The sequence below is a fragment of the Festucalex cinctus genome, chromosome 3 (genome assembly GCF_051991245.1).
Source record: "Festucalex cinctus isolate MCC-2025b chromosome 3, RoL_Fcin_1.0, whole genome shotgun sequence".
NCBI lineage: Eukaryota > Metazoa > Chordata > Actinopteri > Syngnathiformes > Syngnathidae > Festucalex > Festucalex cinctus.
In genome coordinates, this window is record NC_135413.1 from 27,951,419 (window position 1) to 27,967,415 (window position 15,997).

Sequence of the window (15,997 nt, forward strand, 5' to 3'; positions counted from 1 at the left end):
CTCAGCCCAATTCGTCGTGACATCGTCTTGAAAGCGTGTCATTCACAGTATTATTTTTTTTTTTTTAAACAGAGAAGGAAGGTGTAGTTTGTTCTCACACATAAGTTGAGTCCATGAGGCAGAAAGGTGCGATGTCGCGCCCGCTCACAGCTAAATTTGCGTGCGTTATTCTTGGATGGATGAGCACCTTGCCGACGATTTCAACATCCTTCTCGCGTGCTATTAGCATGCAAGGTGTGCCGCGCTGCCTCCGGAGCTCCTATTACCACCTCGGCGGCGGCGCGAAGTGCGCCGGCATAATATTTCTGATGGCTCTCGGTGCCCGGGAGCGTTTCGAGCATATGACGCTATTGAGGTGACACGTTCATTTTCTTGTCTGGTCTTCGCACTTCCACGAGCAAGATTTGAAGCTGTCACCTCTGCAAAGATTGCAGCTTTGTTTGAGTTGGTTTCAAGGCGTGTGCTCATGGGGTCGTGAAAAATGCGTGCAACGTGTTGGAAATTGTACGGTTTGAATGTTTGAGCGAACCATCAAGTACAAGTTCTCGAGGATTTAGCTGGTGGTAATCTGTGTACAAACAAAAGTCGTTGCAGCTCTGCTTACCTGCTTTGACATGAGCAGGGATGGGTGGCAGAAGGTGGGGCTAATGAAAGGGTGGCCCCAGTCTTCCACCTGAGAGTGGCTAATCCACAGCACAGCATCCTGATTGTGTATTTACGAGCATGAGGGAGGAAGTTTTTCACTCGTGTTAGGGCGTGTGGTGTCCAACCTACGGCCCGGGGGCCATTTGCGGCCCGCCGTCCATTTTTTAGTGGCCCTCCACATATGCTAAAAATGGCATTTGACTCAGTTCAAATAAAATAAAAACAAAAATGTTTGGAGGTGGTCAAAGTAAGAAGGGGGGGGGGGGGGGGGTGTAAAAAAAAAAACACAGGTGCTATTAAAGGTTATTTCATATATATCATGGTGGGAAAAAACAAAACAAATATTGTTAATGGATTTTAAACATAGAAGGGCCAAAACATGCCTTGTGAAAATTAAACTGCACTAGTATCAAATTGGGGTTTTAAACTAGAGTTAAGATTTTAAAGTTTGGTTTTCAAACTGGAGTTGGTGTTTCAAAGTAGGGTTTCTAATTAGGTTTAGGGTTTCAAAGTAGAGTTTTAAACCAGAATTAGGGTTTCAATAGTTTTTAGTTTTAATTTGTTAGGATTTTAAAGTAGGGTTTCAAACTTACATTTACACTGCAACACTTTTTGCACTAAAATCTCCCAAAATTCTCCCATGTGATATGGACCCAGAAGCAGCAGGTGTTGATTCTCCAGCAATCTGCCCCTCATCTAATCCAACCTCATCAGACTTCCCTTCCCGCCACATGTGACATGTGAACACACACACACGGTCACCAAGGAGATAAAAACAACCGTTTTCCGTCCTGCTTCTCCACTCGGGCCCGCCGCCGAGCGTCTCCTTGTTTCTGCCCTAATGAAGACCTCAGGTGGAAAGGGCCATTTCACACTTGATTCCCTCCAACGCCGTTGATATGTCGCCGTATTGGGAAACGGGAGCGAAATTGGATGGCGACATCCGGAAGGGAGTGGATTTGGAGACGGGCGTCCCGCTTTGTTCCCTGAAACTTGAATGAGGACTTGATGCAGATGTGTGGCTCATGTAAGTCAATAGTTTGTTGATGCCTCGCCAGGGGGGGAGGCGAGGAATTATTTAGCGTGCCACATATCGTACATACTGCTTGCATTTGCATAATTTGATCATATTTATGGTTTGATGGTCTATATTTGGCCCCGACTGGAAAGGAAAACACTTGATCTCCTCTGACATTTCAATTCCCCACGCACGAGAACGTCTCTCATGATCAAACGCGCTCGCACTCCCCAAAGTCGGAGGCAAGTTTGCCTTCCAGCACGTTCAAAGTTAGTCGAAATTTTCGGCTTGAACTTGAAGAATCAAACTTGCCGTTTTGTTTGATCTTCACTGCGCCAGGTCTTTAAAGCAAAAGTCAAGAATAGTGCTCCCCTGCTTACTTCTAGGGATGCTCCGATATCACTTATTTCAGACAGAATATTACAGTCCTTACGTTTGAGTACTGGCTGATAATTACTACTGGTACTTGATAATGCCATTTTGATGAAAACGTTTTATTTCAATGGAATATTGTTGAAAACACAAACTTTTGTGGAACATTCACACAAAAATATAACAACACTTTTACAAATATCATTCAAAAATATTTTCTTTTATAATAGTTTTTGTTAATATTGATTGTGTATGTGCTGATGAAGGTATTTAAAGAATGTCACAGCACAAGCTGCAGTAATTTAACTCGTTTTCACAACGTATGAATAATATGAATATTGTTATATACAGTAATGTACAGTGTATATGTATATGTGTTAGCATTAAGCTAGCAGGTACGAAGAGCTAAGTTTTGGTCAAGTACTGCACACAATTCATTACTATCGCTAATGCTAATGCTAATGCTAATGCTAACGTGACAAGACACGACAGATTAACACTTAACAGTAGGACTTTGAATCCAGTTATATTCAATTATTAAAAAGCTGCAGTAATATAACTCGTTTTCACAACGTATATGAGTATTGTTATATACAGTAATATACAGTGTATATGTTGCACCGTTTGTGTTTAGAATTATGTGTTAGCATTAAGCTAGCAGGTACGAAGTGCTAAGTTTTGGTCAAGTACTGCACACATTTCATTACTCGCTAATGCTAATGCTAACGTGACATGACATTAACACTTAACAGTAGGACTTTAAATCCAATTATACCTAATTTCTAAATATAATATTTGCTAGCAAGTTTTCAGAATTTGTTTAGTTTGCCCTATGTTGTGAACAAGTGAATTTAGTAATACTATAATCAGTTGATAAATATTGTAGCTAGGGGTGGGAACCTCTTGGGTACCTCACGATATGATACGATACGCGATATAATGCTCACGATAACGATTATCACATGATAAGGCGATACCGAGATTATCGATATATTGGTCAGGTAATAAATCTACGATAATCTACAATAAAACTACAAAATTGATGGGGGTTTTTTTTTTCAATGAGAAAATAGTTTCTCTTTGTACCATCACTGAAACACAATATTAAAGCTGGTGTCTTCTTCACAGTGAGTACTTTCATGTATTTATTTTATTTTATTTTTTAACAAATATGTCTTCTTAACAGAGATCACTTTCTGTGAACAAATTTGTGTGACAATTTTTTTTGTGTAACATTGCAAAAGTAAATAAATAAATAAAGTTACTTAATTAAATCCACTTAAATCAATAATACTGCTCAGAAATTGTGTGTTTCAAAATGTTGAAACAAAGATGTTTTAAAATGTTAAAATTCAAGATATAATACACATTTTTCATTGAAACGTATGTAAAGCTGAGTCAGTTGCTGGTCTCATAGATGTCTTACAGAGGTAAAAGTAAGCTCATGAGTCTTCTTCGCCGTACATGTCCCTGTCACTATTATGAGGTGCTCCCCCTAGTGGCCCGCCAAGTAATTGCTCAAAAAGTAACGAACAATGGAGCCATTATAGTGGCTGTATATTAACTCCAAATATCGCGATACTTGCGTACACGTATCGATAATCTATCGGGAGACAAAGTATCACGATTTGTAGCGATATCAATCGTCACACATATCGTCACATTCCTAATTGTGGGATAAAATGTTGAATAGATTGGTCATTTTTCTCCCTGTTGTGTTTGTATGGAAGTTCTTTTGTCTAGTGAGTTTGAATCAGACAATCCAACACAAATCGCATAACAGGAAGTGCGGCGACAAAATTTTGATGGGCCAACTTTTCATCTCGCAAGCGGCTCTCCATCATTTATAGATCCTCTCTGTTGTTTCCAAGTGAAATCGATGATCAAGTAGCATCGGCTTTCCTTTGAATGAAATCCCCGCAGTCTCTCATTTGAGGCTCGACTCTGACATTCAGCTCCCGTTTTCAACTGCTGTTACCTTAATTAAACCGTATGCAAATAGGCAATCGGCAGCAAAGTGAGCAATTAGAACCCGTCATCTCATCAATCGGGCGCACTGCGATGGCATTTTCATCTTTTTTTTTCCCAATTCCTTTCACACGTAGGCCTTCGGAATTTGCTGAAAGGGGCTATTAAAGTACTAGTTAGAACAACTTCAACCTCAAAGAATCGCCGAGGAACCGCAGTTTCTTCCATCTGCACAAACGCCCAGGGCAACATTTGCGTTACTGTATGTTTTCTCCCCTCTCCTCCGCGCAGGAAGTGGAATTGTGCCGACTCAGCAGCCAAGAAAAGCTGGGGCTGACTCTGTGCTACAGGACGGACGAGGAAGAGGACGTTGCTATCTATGTCAGCGAGGTGAGGACATGCCAAAATGCGAAAATATACCAATACGGCGGAAATATCTGCTTTACGAGTCCAAAATCTACCTATGTAACTGTTACGTTCTGGGGTTGGAACTCAAAAACGCAGACACAAATAAGATTTTAACTATTTATTCACATCGAGAGGTGTGGAACAAACTTAACTAGACGAGAAACAATGAGAAGCCATCGAGGAAAAGAGAAGCAGGTGGCCAGCTAGACAGAGGAATAAGCCAATAAAAAAAACACATTTCTCATACAGCTTAGATAGACAGTGAATCAATCTGATTGGTTGTGGCTCGACATGTGGGTAACAGGACTGACGTGGAATTATCTGATTGGCTGTTGACTAGATAAAGAGATTAAAGGTTCCTGACATCACATAGCTTCTGACATCACATAGGGTATGACCAGTTGAAACTAGATGCCGGTTACACCAGTTCAAAACAGACACTTGACCTCACAGTCATGACCCAAACATTACCCTTGCATGACCCAAACTTGACCCAGTCATGACAGTACCCCCCACCCCTTTCAAAGGACGCCTCCTGGCGGACCCCTAGGTTTAAACATAACCCTTGTATGAACCTAGTCATGACAGTAAACATAACATAACCCTTACATGACCCTAGTCTTTCTTTTTTTTTTTTTAAACCTGATGTGTTTGGTGGTTATTTCATACTTTGGATTTGTATAGTGATTTAGAAAAAAAAAAAGGGGGGGGGGGTGATTTTGCACTATGTTAGTTCAGTCATTGGTTTTCAAAGTAAAATCAGATGTTTGAAATTATCTTTATTTTGATTAAACACAGAAGATAGTCAAGGACTACAGAAATTACTGTTGATATGCTGAAATCAGAGGATTTAGCCAATTTTAAATTACAAAATAGCTCCAAACGATTACTCGATGATTAAAATAGTTGTCCATATATTGATAATTGAGTACTTGTAATTTTGACAGCTTCTCATCAAAATACAGAATGACGGAGTTGTGCTAGCTTGATGCTAGCATTCGATGTAAAATGCCATAAGCTGGCTAATTAGCATGAACGTTGGTAATTTCAACATCATTTTAACGCCATTATCTTATCTAACAATCAAAAGGATGAACTAACGTGGAGTCTCCTTTAGCCGAGATGAAGACACGAGCTGACTTTCTTTCACGTGTTGCAGCCGTCTTGCCTTCATTTCTCTTAACTTTTGTCTCGGAATCGTTTGAAGTTGAAAGCCGAGCGGAATATCAATCTGCGCTCGGCAGATACGGGCAGCGTTTGTTGCGAGGGGAGCGGGAGAAAAAAAAGAAGAGTTGGTTTAGTGAGAGTGCGCTGCATTTCGATGAAGTGGTTGAATGTCAACGTCTCTAGGAGGCGCCGCCCTCGTTGATTTTGAGCGCGGCGCCGTCGTGGATAGAAGGTCGTCTTAGTTCACACTGACTGAGTCTGACTTAGTTTTCTCGGAATTCATTCAGAAAGAAACATGAATGTCTGTTAAGCATCGTTTTTCTCAACAGCTGAAAACGTTGACATACAAATGTTGTACTAGACAGTTGTGGACATTTTTTGTTTTGTTTTTATTCACGAAGAGATGCAGAGCTATCTAAAAAAAAAAAAAAAAAAAAACAATTTGCTGAGAGTTTTACAACCCACCTTTTATATCTTCTATCTTATTTAACGTCGTACTTTTTTGGACATGTTTAGAACAATCGTCTCCTTAACAAATACACATCAATTGCACTTCCCTTAAAACTTTTTTTATTGTCACTTTGCAACTCGCATAACATCATAGCTCTATTCTGACTTTCTCCTAACATGACAAATGTATTACAAATTGCAAATGTACTTTTTTTTTTCCTAATCACATTACATATTTATTCTAATATATCAACTTCCTGTTAGATTATTCTTGGAATATTACACTGTTTTTTTGTAGTATTACACCATTTTTGGGGATCATTGGGACTTCCTTCTCAAACAATTTTTTTTCTTTTTTTCACGTAACATTATGACTTTGTTCCCATAGTGTTACGTAACACTTTTTTTTTTAAGACTCTTTTTTTTTTTTTTTTTTTTTTTTTCTTGTAGCATTGCAGATTTGTTCTTAACGTTGACATTTTGTAAATGACTTTCAACTTTATATAACAAAAATTATTTTAAAAAAATAATTAAAAGTTATTAACATTTTGGGACATTGCAGCTCTTGTGACATGAGTGATTTCTTTTTTTTTTTTTTTTTTTCAAGATTTTTTTGTTGTAGCATTGCAGATTTGTTCTTAATGTTGACTTTATATAAATGACTTTCGACTTTATATAATATATATTTATATATTATTTAAAAATAATTAAGAATTATTATTAACATTTTGGGACATTGCGGCTTTTGTAATGAGTGATTTCCTTTTTTTTCTATTTTTAAAACTTTTTTTTTTCTTGTAACATTGTAGATTTGTTCTTAAAGTTGACTTTTTGTAAATGACTTTCAACTTTATATAACATAAAAAAATATTTTAAAAATTAATGAAAAAATGATTAACATTTTGGGATATTGCAGCTCTTGAAACGAGTGATTTCCTTTATTTATTTATTTTTATTTATTTATTTTTTTAATTAAATAAAATGTCACTCACTGGCTTTATCTGTCCCTCCCACACGACGAAACACAACATAACCCTCAATCTGGTGCCACCTCCCAGTTTAATGAGTATAGGAGGAGCGTGATGACGCATCCTCACAGATAACAAAAAAAGAATTGCCTCACATACACAAGTCCCGCCCACCTTTGTTGTTATGTCACATTCGCTGCAGCAGGTGCATGCCGTGTCAGGTTTGATTGATGACCACCCGGGTCTCGGGTCTGGGTTCTCACCTAACTGTTGGCTCTCCTTTCACAGATCTGTCCCAACAGCATCGCCGCCAAAGACGGTCGCATCCGAGAGGGGGACCGCATATTACAGGTAGGGGGGGAAAAAAAAAAGACCCTGATCACACTCAACCGCTGTCCCCCCAGCATGGAAGAGCTGCATTCATTTTTAATGGCTACACATTAAAGGGGGATCTTTCCCCCCCTCTGTGACTGTTAAAAGGCGAGAATAGCCTCCTGGCTGTTTTACTTACAGACTCAGCATCAACTGTTTTTTTTGTTTTTCTGTTTTTTTTGACACATGCACAATTTGCAAAAGTAGTCACATGGTGCATGCACTGACTTGTTTTGGCCACTTGGAGGCGGCGAAAACTCAACTCAACTCAGGATGATTTTTTTTTTCAGTAAAAAACAAGAACATGTTTAAACGTAAAAAACAAAAAAATATTAAGACAAATAAATTTCTTTGAAACACTATAATTATGCAAGTTCCTTTTGGATTAAACAAAATGTGTTAAATGAGTTATTTTAACGTGCCCTTGATCGGCTGGCAACCAGTTCAGGGTGTACCCCGCCAAACCGTTGTCTCTAATTGTGCAGTAGTGTTGGCTGAGTGATCGCATCCAGAAGGGGGTGTTGTTTACGTGTACACTGGCGCCATTATCCGCCCATGACAGCGCCATTAGTCTGGCCGGCGTAAAGATGGACGCTCGCTGTCAGCGGCCAGTTAATTGTAACGGCGAGATGTATGTACCCGCGCCCGTCTGCCCACTGTAGCACCGTCCCATTCATAATAACGGGACTTTTTTTCTTCTTTTTTTTTATTGCATATGAGCTTGACCTCTTTTTGCGTGCGCCGGCGTACACCTTTTTTGTCTCGCACTAATCCGCTTCTGGTGTCGTCTTCAGATTAATGGGCAGGATGTGCAGGACCGAGAGGAGGCCATGGCCGCGCTCTCCAACGAAGAGTGCCGAAGCATCGTCCTGCTGGTCGCCAGGCCCGAGATGCAGGTTCGAACAAAACTCGTATATGAACACCATATGAAAGATTGGATTCCGTTCTGTCATTAGAAAAAAAAATGTATAATTCTACCTTATTCCATTCTTTAGTAATCACCATTTGAAAATAGGTCATTTGAGTGACACCAAACAAAAATGGGAAAAAAAGGAGAAAGCAAGCTTTTTGTGAAAAGATACATTTTCTGCACAACAGTGACTTTGACACAAATAGTTTTTGTTAATGTGACAAACGCTTTGATCATTCACGACATCCTTGAAAACGTATATTTCCTAAGATCCGCCATATATTCATGTAATTTGAGACACGGGATCCCATTGAAAAGAGATAAAATGCTGCCATCTGCTGGCCATAGCTGGTGGGTGTATTTTTTCCCCCAACTGATTCATGAAACCAGAGCTGGCCATTGAGGAAAAAAAAAATCGAAAACAAAAAAAAACGTAGTTGACGTCAATTAACGATATTGGCGGTACTCGTTGGTATTTCCGTTAACGTTAATTAACGTTCTTGGCAGGAAAAGAGTTAATTCCAAGCTTTTACTCAATAAACATCTGTTACAAATATTGGAGAAAAAAGTAGAAGCAGAAGTAGGAAAAAGGTGCGTTAATCACGATCAACTTAGTAGGGATATGATGATATCCAAACGTCACGATACGATATCACGATATGAAGGTCACGATACGATATAATTATCGCGATATTGCGGGGAGATAGGCGACATTTAAAAAAAGATCACAATATTGGGAAAAAAAGAGCTCATACTAAAAAAAAAAAGCACAATATTGTACTTTTATACATAACAGCAATGCATATAAACCACCTACAATCTCTACTAACAATATTGAGGTACTTACTTACTAATGCAAGCACACATTTACCGCTTCACAAGCAAATTAGATTCCCCTTCATCTGACAATTAGCATCGATTTTAAACATAGAAAGCCAAAACATCCCTCATGAAAATTAAATCGCACTAATAAACTAGCCACTAGAGGGTGCTGGAAATGCACAAATGGAAATCCACCTGACTTTTTTTTAACAGATGTGTTCCTTTTAAATATTGTAAACATGACGACGACGATAGTCTTAATACCACGATATCACGATATTTCCCTTATCGTTACATCCCTATTAGTAATGCACACACCATATATATATATATATATATATATATATATAAATTTCTAAATAATTAACTTTGTGGCCTACATCCTGTCCTTCATGATTACCTTTATTGTGGACTGAGCAGCCAGGTGAGACGTGTTTACCCTTTTTCCAATCGCAACAACTCCCATTTCAGAGGCAGTCATGACATTCTTCCTTCGTGCCATTGACTCTTCAGTGGTGTCATCACACGCACACACAAAAAATCCAATCAAAGAGCCATCCACGCTTGTGAGGTACTTGGGGGTCAACCTCATCAGTGTGTTGCTTCTTTCCTAGCCGCCCCTTCAGGCCAAATCCGGTCTTGGAAGCCGCCAACGAGGCACCTGATCACGTCTTATTTTGATGGAGCGCCACTGTAATTGACTTCCGACGCTGAGCAATAAAAGCTTAATGGCATGCTAATGCGGCGCGGTTTCAGGCCGGCGGCCGAATGAGCGCAAGGAATCCGCGCCGCAGCGCAGCTCGTCCGGCAGCCACTTCTAATTAAAAAGCAGCGCTCGGTCGTAAATAAAAAATAAAAATAAAAAAATCGGGTGGGGACGATTCTGATCCAGTGGGGGAAAACAAAATCTCATAATGTCGCCGGTTCATCCCAACAGAGCAAGGCGGCGGTTTAGTTTGTTGTTGACGCGGGCGCGTAAATCACGATTTCCTGCGTGCGTCCGCAGCTGGAGGAGGCCTGGCTGGATGACGAGCACAGCGAGTTCCTGGAGCAGCTCAAGATGGAAATGCTGGAGGAACAACGGCGCGAGGAGATGGAGTTGGCCGCCTTCCAGGAGGAGCACGAGAGCGGACAGGTCGGACACACGCTGACGGGTGACTGCCGTGTGCGCGCGTTTTACGTCACGACAAGACGTGAAAAGTGATGAAGGAAAAACAGCATATGTGCTTTAGAGGTCACAGGGTTTAAACGAGGGCTGAGCCATTTTGAAAAAATAACTTGTGATTTTTTTTATTTTTTTTTCCAATGTGGCAATTGGCATAAACATAAGACACTAAATCATAAACCAGATTACAATAATGCAAACACATTTGTGGCTTTATCACTTAGACTTTTCAAGCTTTGTGAACTGTAAACATGAGGACTGCACTTATCTAGACGCTATTAAAAAAAATCATAAATAATAAAACCTGCCAACCTATTGAAATGAAGCAGAGATTGTTTAATTTTTTCCAAATTGCAGCCATTGAAATCTGAAAATTGATTCTACTATAGTGCGATGCTCAGCCCAAGTTTAAACACCCACAAAGGTCACAACATTAGGTACACCTGTCAGTGAAGCCCCGCCTTTTCATTGTTCACCATTCAAAAATTCACAGAGATTGGATTTTCATTATTTATGGCGGATCTTGGTCCCTTATCCTCGCTGAAGTTATTATAGTTCATGAGAACTAACATCATTTGGGAAAACATTTTCATTAACATAATAAAAAAAAAAAACCTGACAAGCTACATCTCGCTGATCTACAATGTCAAATCAACATAACTAGGTGCTAAACAGGGTTGTTTTGCGACACTTGCTTCAATAATTGTAATAATCATGTAATAACATTGTAATAAGATTGTAATAAGATTTGATGGCACTTTATGTCTAAAAATTAACTATAAATTATCATAATCATAGCTAAAATGTCCTTCCTTTGTTGTCTTTGTCAATTAATATAAATGAGCTTTCGGTTTTGCTGTATGTCCGTACAGAAGAAAACACTTTTACTTGGATAATTGTAGTTAGTAGTAGTACTTACTTACATGACAAGACAAATACTCAGTATATTTAAACAATAAAATAAAATGAAGCTAATGAAAACTAGGGCGGCACGGTGGGGTGTGGTTAGCACGTGCGCCTCCCAATACTGAGGCCTTGGGTTTGAGTCCAGGCTCCGGCTTTCCTGGGTGGAGTTTGCATGTTCTCCCCGTGACCACGTGGGTCTTCTCCGGGTACTCCGGTCTCCTCCCACATTCCAAAGGCATGCATGGCAGGTTAATTGGGCGCTCCGAATTGTCCCCAGGTGTGATTGTGAGTGTGGATGGTTGTTCGTCTCTGTGTGCCCTGCGATTGGCTGGCAACCAGTTCAGGGTGTACCCCGCCTACTGTCCAGAGCCAGCTGGGATAGGCTCCAGCACCCCCCGTGACCCTTGTGAGGAGCAAGCAGTTAAGAAGATGGATGGATGGATAATGAAAACTAAGCTAAAACAAAGCATTTTTGAACAAACTTGCTCCATAAACGAATGAAAACGTACTGAATTGAAAACATTAAAGTCAAAACGAAATGAAAAGTAACTGTAATAAAATATCCAAATTATTATAAACCCAATCCTCGCAGATAGTGATGCTTTTCTTTTCTAACGGTAACATATACAGATCCAAAACATCAGTAACAAATGTGAGGCAAACGTGACAAAGCAACAGTGACCAGAAGTTAATATTGTGTTTGTTTTTGTTCCCAGCGAGAAGACGACGACAAGCCCACCTGCTCCACCCTCACCCAGCCTCAGGACAGGGGTCGGATCCTGAAAGAGAGGCAGGACAATTCCGAGCACAACGTCCTGGCGCAAATCCAGAGGCGCCTGTCGCAGTGCCTCCGGGACAACCGGGACCCGCGCCGCCCGGAGGGCGACGAGGACGACGAGGAGGAGATGGCGACGGCGGAGGGCGACCGCTTCCAGCAGCTCCTGGAGCTCAAGTGCCAGATCCGCAACAGCGGCGAGTACGACCTCTTCTACAGCCGGCGCAGCACCATCGAGTGCAGCGTGGGCGAGCCGGGCGGCGTCCAGCGCGAGCTGCGCATGCTCAACGAGGAGCTGCGCAGCATCGAGCTGGAGTGCCAGAACATCATGCAGGCGCACAAGCTGCGCAAGGGCCAGCAGTCGGCCGCCCCCCTTCGAGGGGGGTCCGGCAAAGGGGACGAGAGGCTGGAGAAGTCGGACAAGGACAGCTCCAGCGCCTACAACACGGCCGAGAGCTCCCGGAGTACCCCTCTGGCTATGGATCGATCCCCTGAACATTCCCTGCAGAGGATGGTGAGCCTCACCAACCAGAGGAACCTCCGCAGCAGCCTCGCCGCCAGACCCTCGCTCAGTCCCAGCCCCGTCCCGGGTTGCCGGGCCCCGCTTCTCGGCAAGAGCAGCAGCCCGGACCACAGCAACCCCTCCGAGTCGGACCTCCAGCCCGAGGAGGAGCGGCGGCGAGGGAAAGCCGTACCCCGGCTGACGCAGATCCCTTACTTCTCCCCGTCGCACAGTTCCCAGCACCGGCAGAGCGGCATCCCGGCGCACGCCCGCCACTACCAGAGCTACATGCAGCTCATCCAGCAGCGCTCGGCCGTGGAGTACGCCCAGAGCCAGCTCAGCCTGCTGAGCGTGTGCAACCAGGAGCCCCAGGCGGCGCCGCCGGAGCTCCTCCTGGACGAGCCCAAAATGGAGTGGAAGGTGAAGATCCGCAGCGACGGCACGCGCTACGTGACCAAGCGGCCGGTGCGCGACAAAATCCTGCGGGAGCGGGCGCTGAAGATCAAGGAGGAGCGCAGCGGCGGCATGACCACGGACGACGACGCGGTGAGCGAGATGAAGATGGGCCGCTACTGGAGCAAGGAGGAGCGCAAGCAGCACCTGGTGCGCGCCAAGGAGCAGCGCAAGCGCCGCGAGTTCATGCAGCGCAGCCGCCTGGAGAGCCTGAAGGAGAACCCGCAGAGCAGCGGCGAGGCCAGCATCATCGAGCTGAGCCACAAGAAGATGATGAAGAAGCGCAACAAGAAGATCCTGGACAACTGGATGACCATCCAGGAGCTGATGACGCACGGGACCAAAGCGCCGGAGGGGGCGCAGGTGCACAACGCCTTCCTGTCGGTCACCACCGTGTGAAACCAACCGACTTTCTACCCGTGGTGGTATCGATCTAATTGCCTCGTTCAATGTGGCGTTTTTATGGAGGACAAGAGGAGTATTTTTCACACTTTGTACACCCAAATAGCATTTTGTAAAGAGTTTATCCGCGGCGCTTATGGCATTCCCTTCCACATTTTTCTACGGATTGTCGCCTATTTTCACACGTCATAATCTTACGACTCGGTCATGTATGTTGGTTTTATGTGCTAGGTTTCAACGCAGAACGTAGCAGGTCTCGTGCCTTTTTCACGAGTACCTCCCTTCAGGGGTCACCAACTGGGTTTTTTTGTGTGCACAAACTACGTTATTCCAACCTGATCAGATATAAAAAATGACACAAATCCACAATAAAAGCATGCCTGGGGGGTGGCATAGCTCTGTGGTAGAGTGTTTGTCTCCCAAGCCCAAGGTGCGGGTTCGATCTCCGGCCCTTGTGACCATCTCGAAGTGTCCTTGAGCAAGATACTGAACCTAATGTGAAATTAATCAGTGAAAACGCGCTACAGAAATGACAGACCATTTACGATATTCAGAATTTGGTTTAGTTTTGTTGCATTATTACAACCGTTTTTTGCTTCTGTTTTCCTTTCCACACCTGAATTGTATAGTTAGCCACTGAGCAGGACTCAGCTGATTGGATCTCTTATTGGAGTATAAAAGTCAAATTGAAGTTGTCGTTTATTTCCAAGTGAAATCATCGCTTCCATCAGAAATATTGTAAATTTCACATCTGGAGCGGATCCCCTTTGTCTTTGTTTTGAGTCCGTGTGCCATGGTTTCACGTGAACGCGTAGTCGGCAAATGTGTAGCCAGTTGAAGAAAAACAAAATGTGATGATGGTGCTCTTTGCAAAATAAATGACAATACGTTGTGATTTTTTTATTCATTTTTTTTCCTCTTGCTTTTGAGCGGGTTTGATCGTGTGCTGCTTGTTTGATTTGATCTCAACTCGAATGGATAATCCCCCTTCGAAGATGACAAATGGTCCAGTGCAATGTCCAAAAACTTTTGTCCACACACATTTCATGTCAACATTCTTCCCATTCTCATCGCTCAACTGCTCAATGTCGAATCCAAGGTTTGAGGTAAAATCATAAATAATTCAAAAGTTTTGTACGTTTAGCATGCAGAAATGATTCATATTCAATCCGTGAAGCTGGAAATGTCATAAAATTTCCACTTAGCTTGATCAAAAATATGAAATTAAACCCAATAATGTCATTTAAAAAAATTCTGACTGATATTGTAGTTATATTTTTACCAACAATTGCTACATTAATGGGGATTTATTCAGTTTTCAGGTGGGTCTTTTTTTTTTTCTTTCTCAAAACTGATGATGTATAACTTGACAGATAATGTAATACAATTTTAGTAGCAGTCGTTTTCAACCTCCAAAGTCTATTTTTAACACAGTCTGATTTAAATGGAGGTCAGGTCACGTGTTGGAGAAATCAAATTAAGCTCCGCCCACTTGATTAGAACTGCTCTGTTGCAGTGACTTGGGAGTACCAAATGTTCCAGTTAAATGTACCTGTTCTTAAGTATTGAATAATTTTATGTTTATTTTTGTTTTATATAGTTAAACGACGAAAGACGTTCACTGTTACATCCAAGTGTTAGCGTTGTTATAGCAACGGGAAACCGGGACTGAAAGAGGTAGTGTGTCAGATGAGTTCCTGCCTCACAATTGCAATATGGATATATAAAATATCACAGGATTATTATTACATTAGTGAAGTTAATACTTTATTGGGTTTGATTACATTTTTGATCAAGTTCATTTTTTTTTTCTTTTATACATTTTCAGAAAATTAGTTACACGGCTCTACCAACTGAGATAAGGACGGTAGGTCAGAAAAAAAAATGTAGGTCAGAAGGTAGATGGGATGAGGAAGGTGCAGGTAGGCAGATAAGGTAAATAAATACATAAGGTAGACTGAACAAGGACGGTAATATGTAAGTAAAGTAGGTGAGAATGTAAAGTAAGAACTGCAGGTTAGAAAATAATACAGGTGGTAGATGGAAAATACAAAGTAGGTTCAAGGATACATCGGTGTAACTTGACTCGGGTGAATAAAAAGATGTGGTTTGAAGCAATTAAAGTAGATAGGTAAGATTTTAGACAAGTAGGCAAAGTACAGTAGGTAAAAAAAAGAGGCTAGCTAACATCGATTTGTGGAAAGCGGAAGTCCCCAGTGTGAAAAGTGAATTAGTGGTGGCGTACACATCCATCCTGGCCTGTCTCCCGCCAGCGTGTCAGGCCGTTCAGCCGGAGGAGATTTCAATTAAAATCGCCTTCCACTCGGCTGGCTTTATGTTCATTAGGAGGGAGCGGACACTTCATCATCTTCCGTGGCCCCGTCGCCACGCCGAGCTGGCCAACGTGTTGTCTTAACTTCAATTTTTTTAAGTGAGCACGAGTTAACGTTACGCAACGTTTGGCGTGTGTCCTTATCTTCCGTTTCGCGATCCTTCAAACAGCAGAAACGGTAGGTAAGAAGAAGAAATCAAGTGGATGCTGTAAAATAAAGAATAGTTCGCAATCGCATCGAGTTTATGGAAGACATTTTCTCACAGGTACGTATCAATTGATTGGCTGGCTTGTCTTTGAGTAATTTAGCAAAACATAATGGCAAGCCTGCTCGTCGAAGACTATTTGAGGGTCAAGAGATC

General features: G+C 41.9%; 1 protein-coding gene across 2 annotated transcripts in view; it reads left to right on the forward strand.

Annotated features, from left to right (window-relative positions):
- Nucleotides 1–14,198, forward strand: part of LOC144016334 (PDZ domain-containing RING finger protein 4) — a 141,433-nt gene extending 127,235 nt beyond the window's left edge. For both annotated transcript variants that reach the window (XM_077517329.1, XM_077517330.1), the window contains 5 exons: nt 4,295–4,393; nt 7,285–7,347; nt 8,163–8,264; nt 10,107–10,235; nt 11,888–14,198. In XM_077517329.1, coding sequence (XP_077373455.1) covers nt 4,295–4,393; nt 7,285–7,347; nt 8,163–8,264; nt 10,107–10,235; nt 11,888–13,300 — 1,806 coding nt within the window. In that variant the 3' untranslated portion in view covers nt 13,301–14,198. The remainder of the gene's footprint in view (nt 1–4,294; nt 4,394–7,284; nt 7,348–8,162; nt 8,265–10,106; nt 10,236–11,887) is intronic.
- Nucleotides 14,199–15,997: the final 1,799 nt, after the last annotated feature.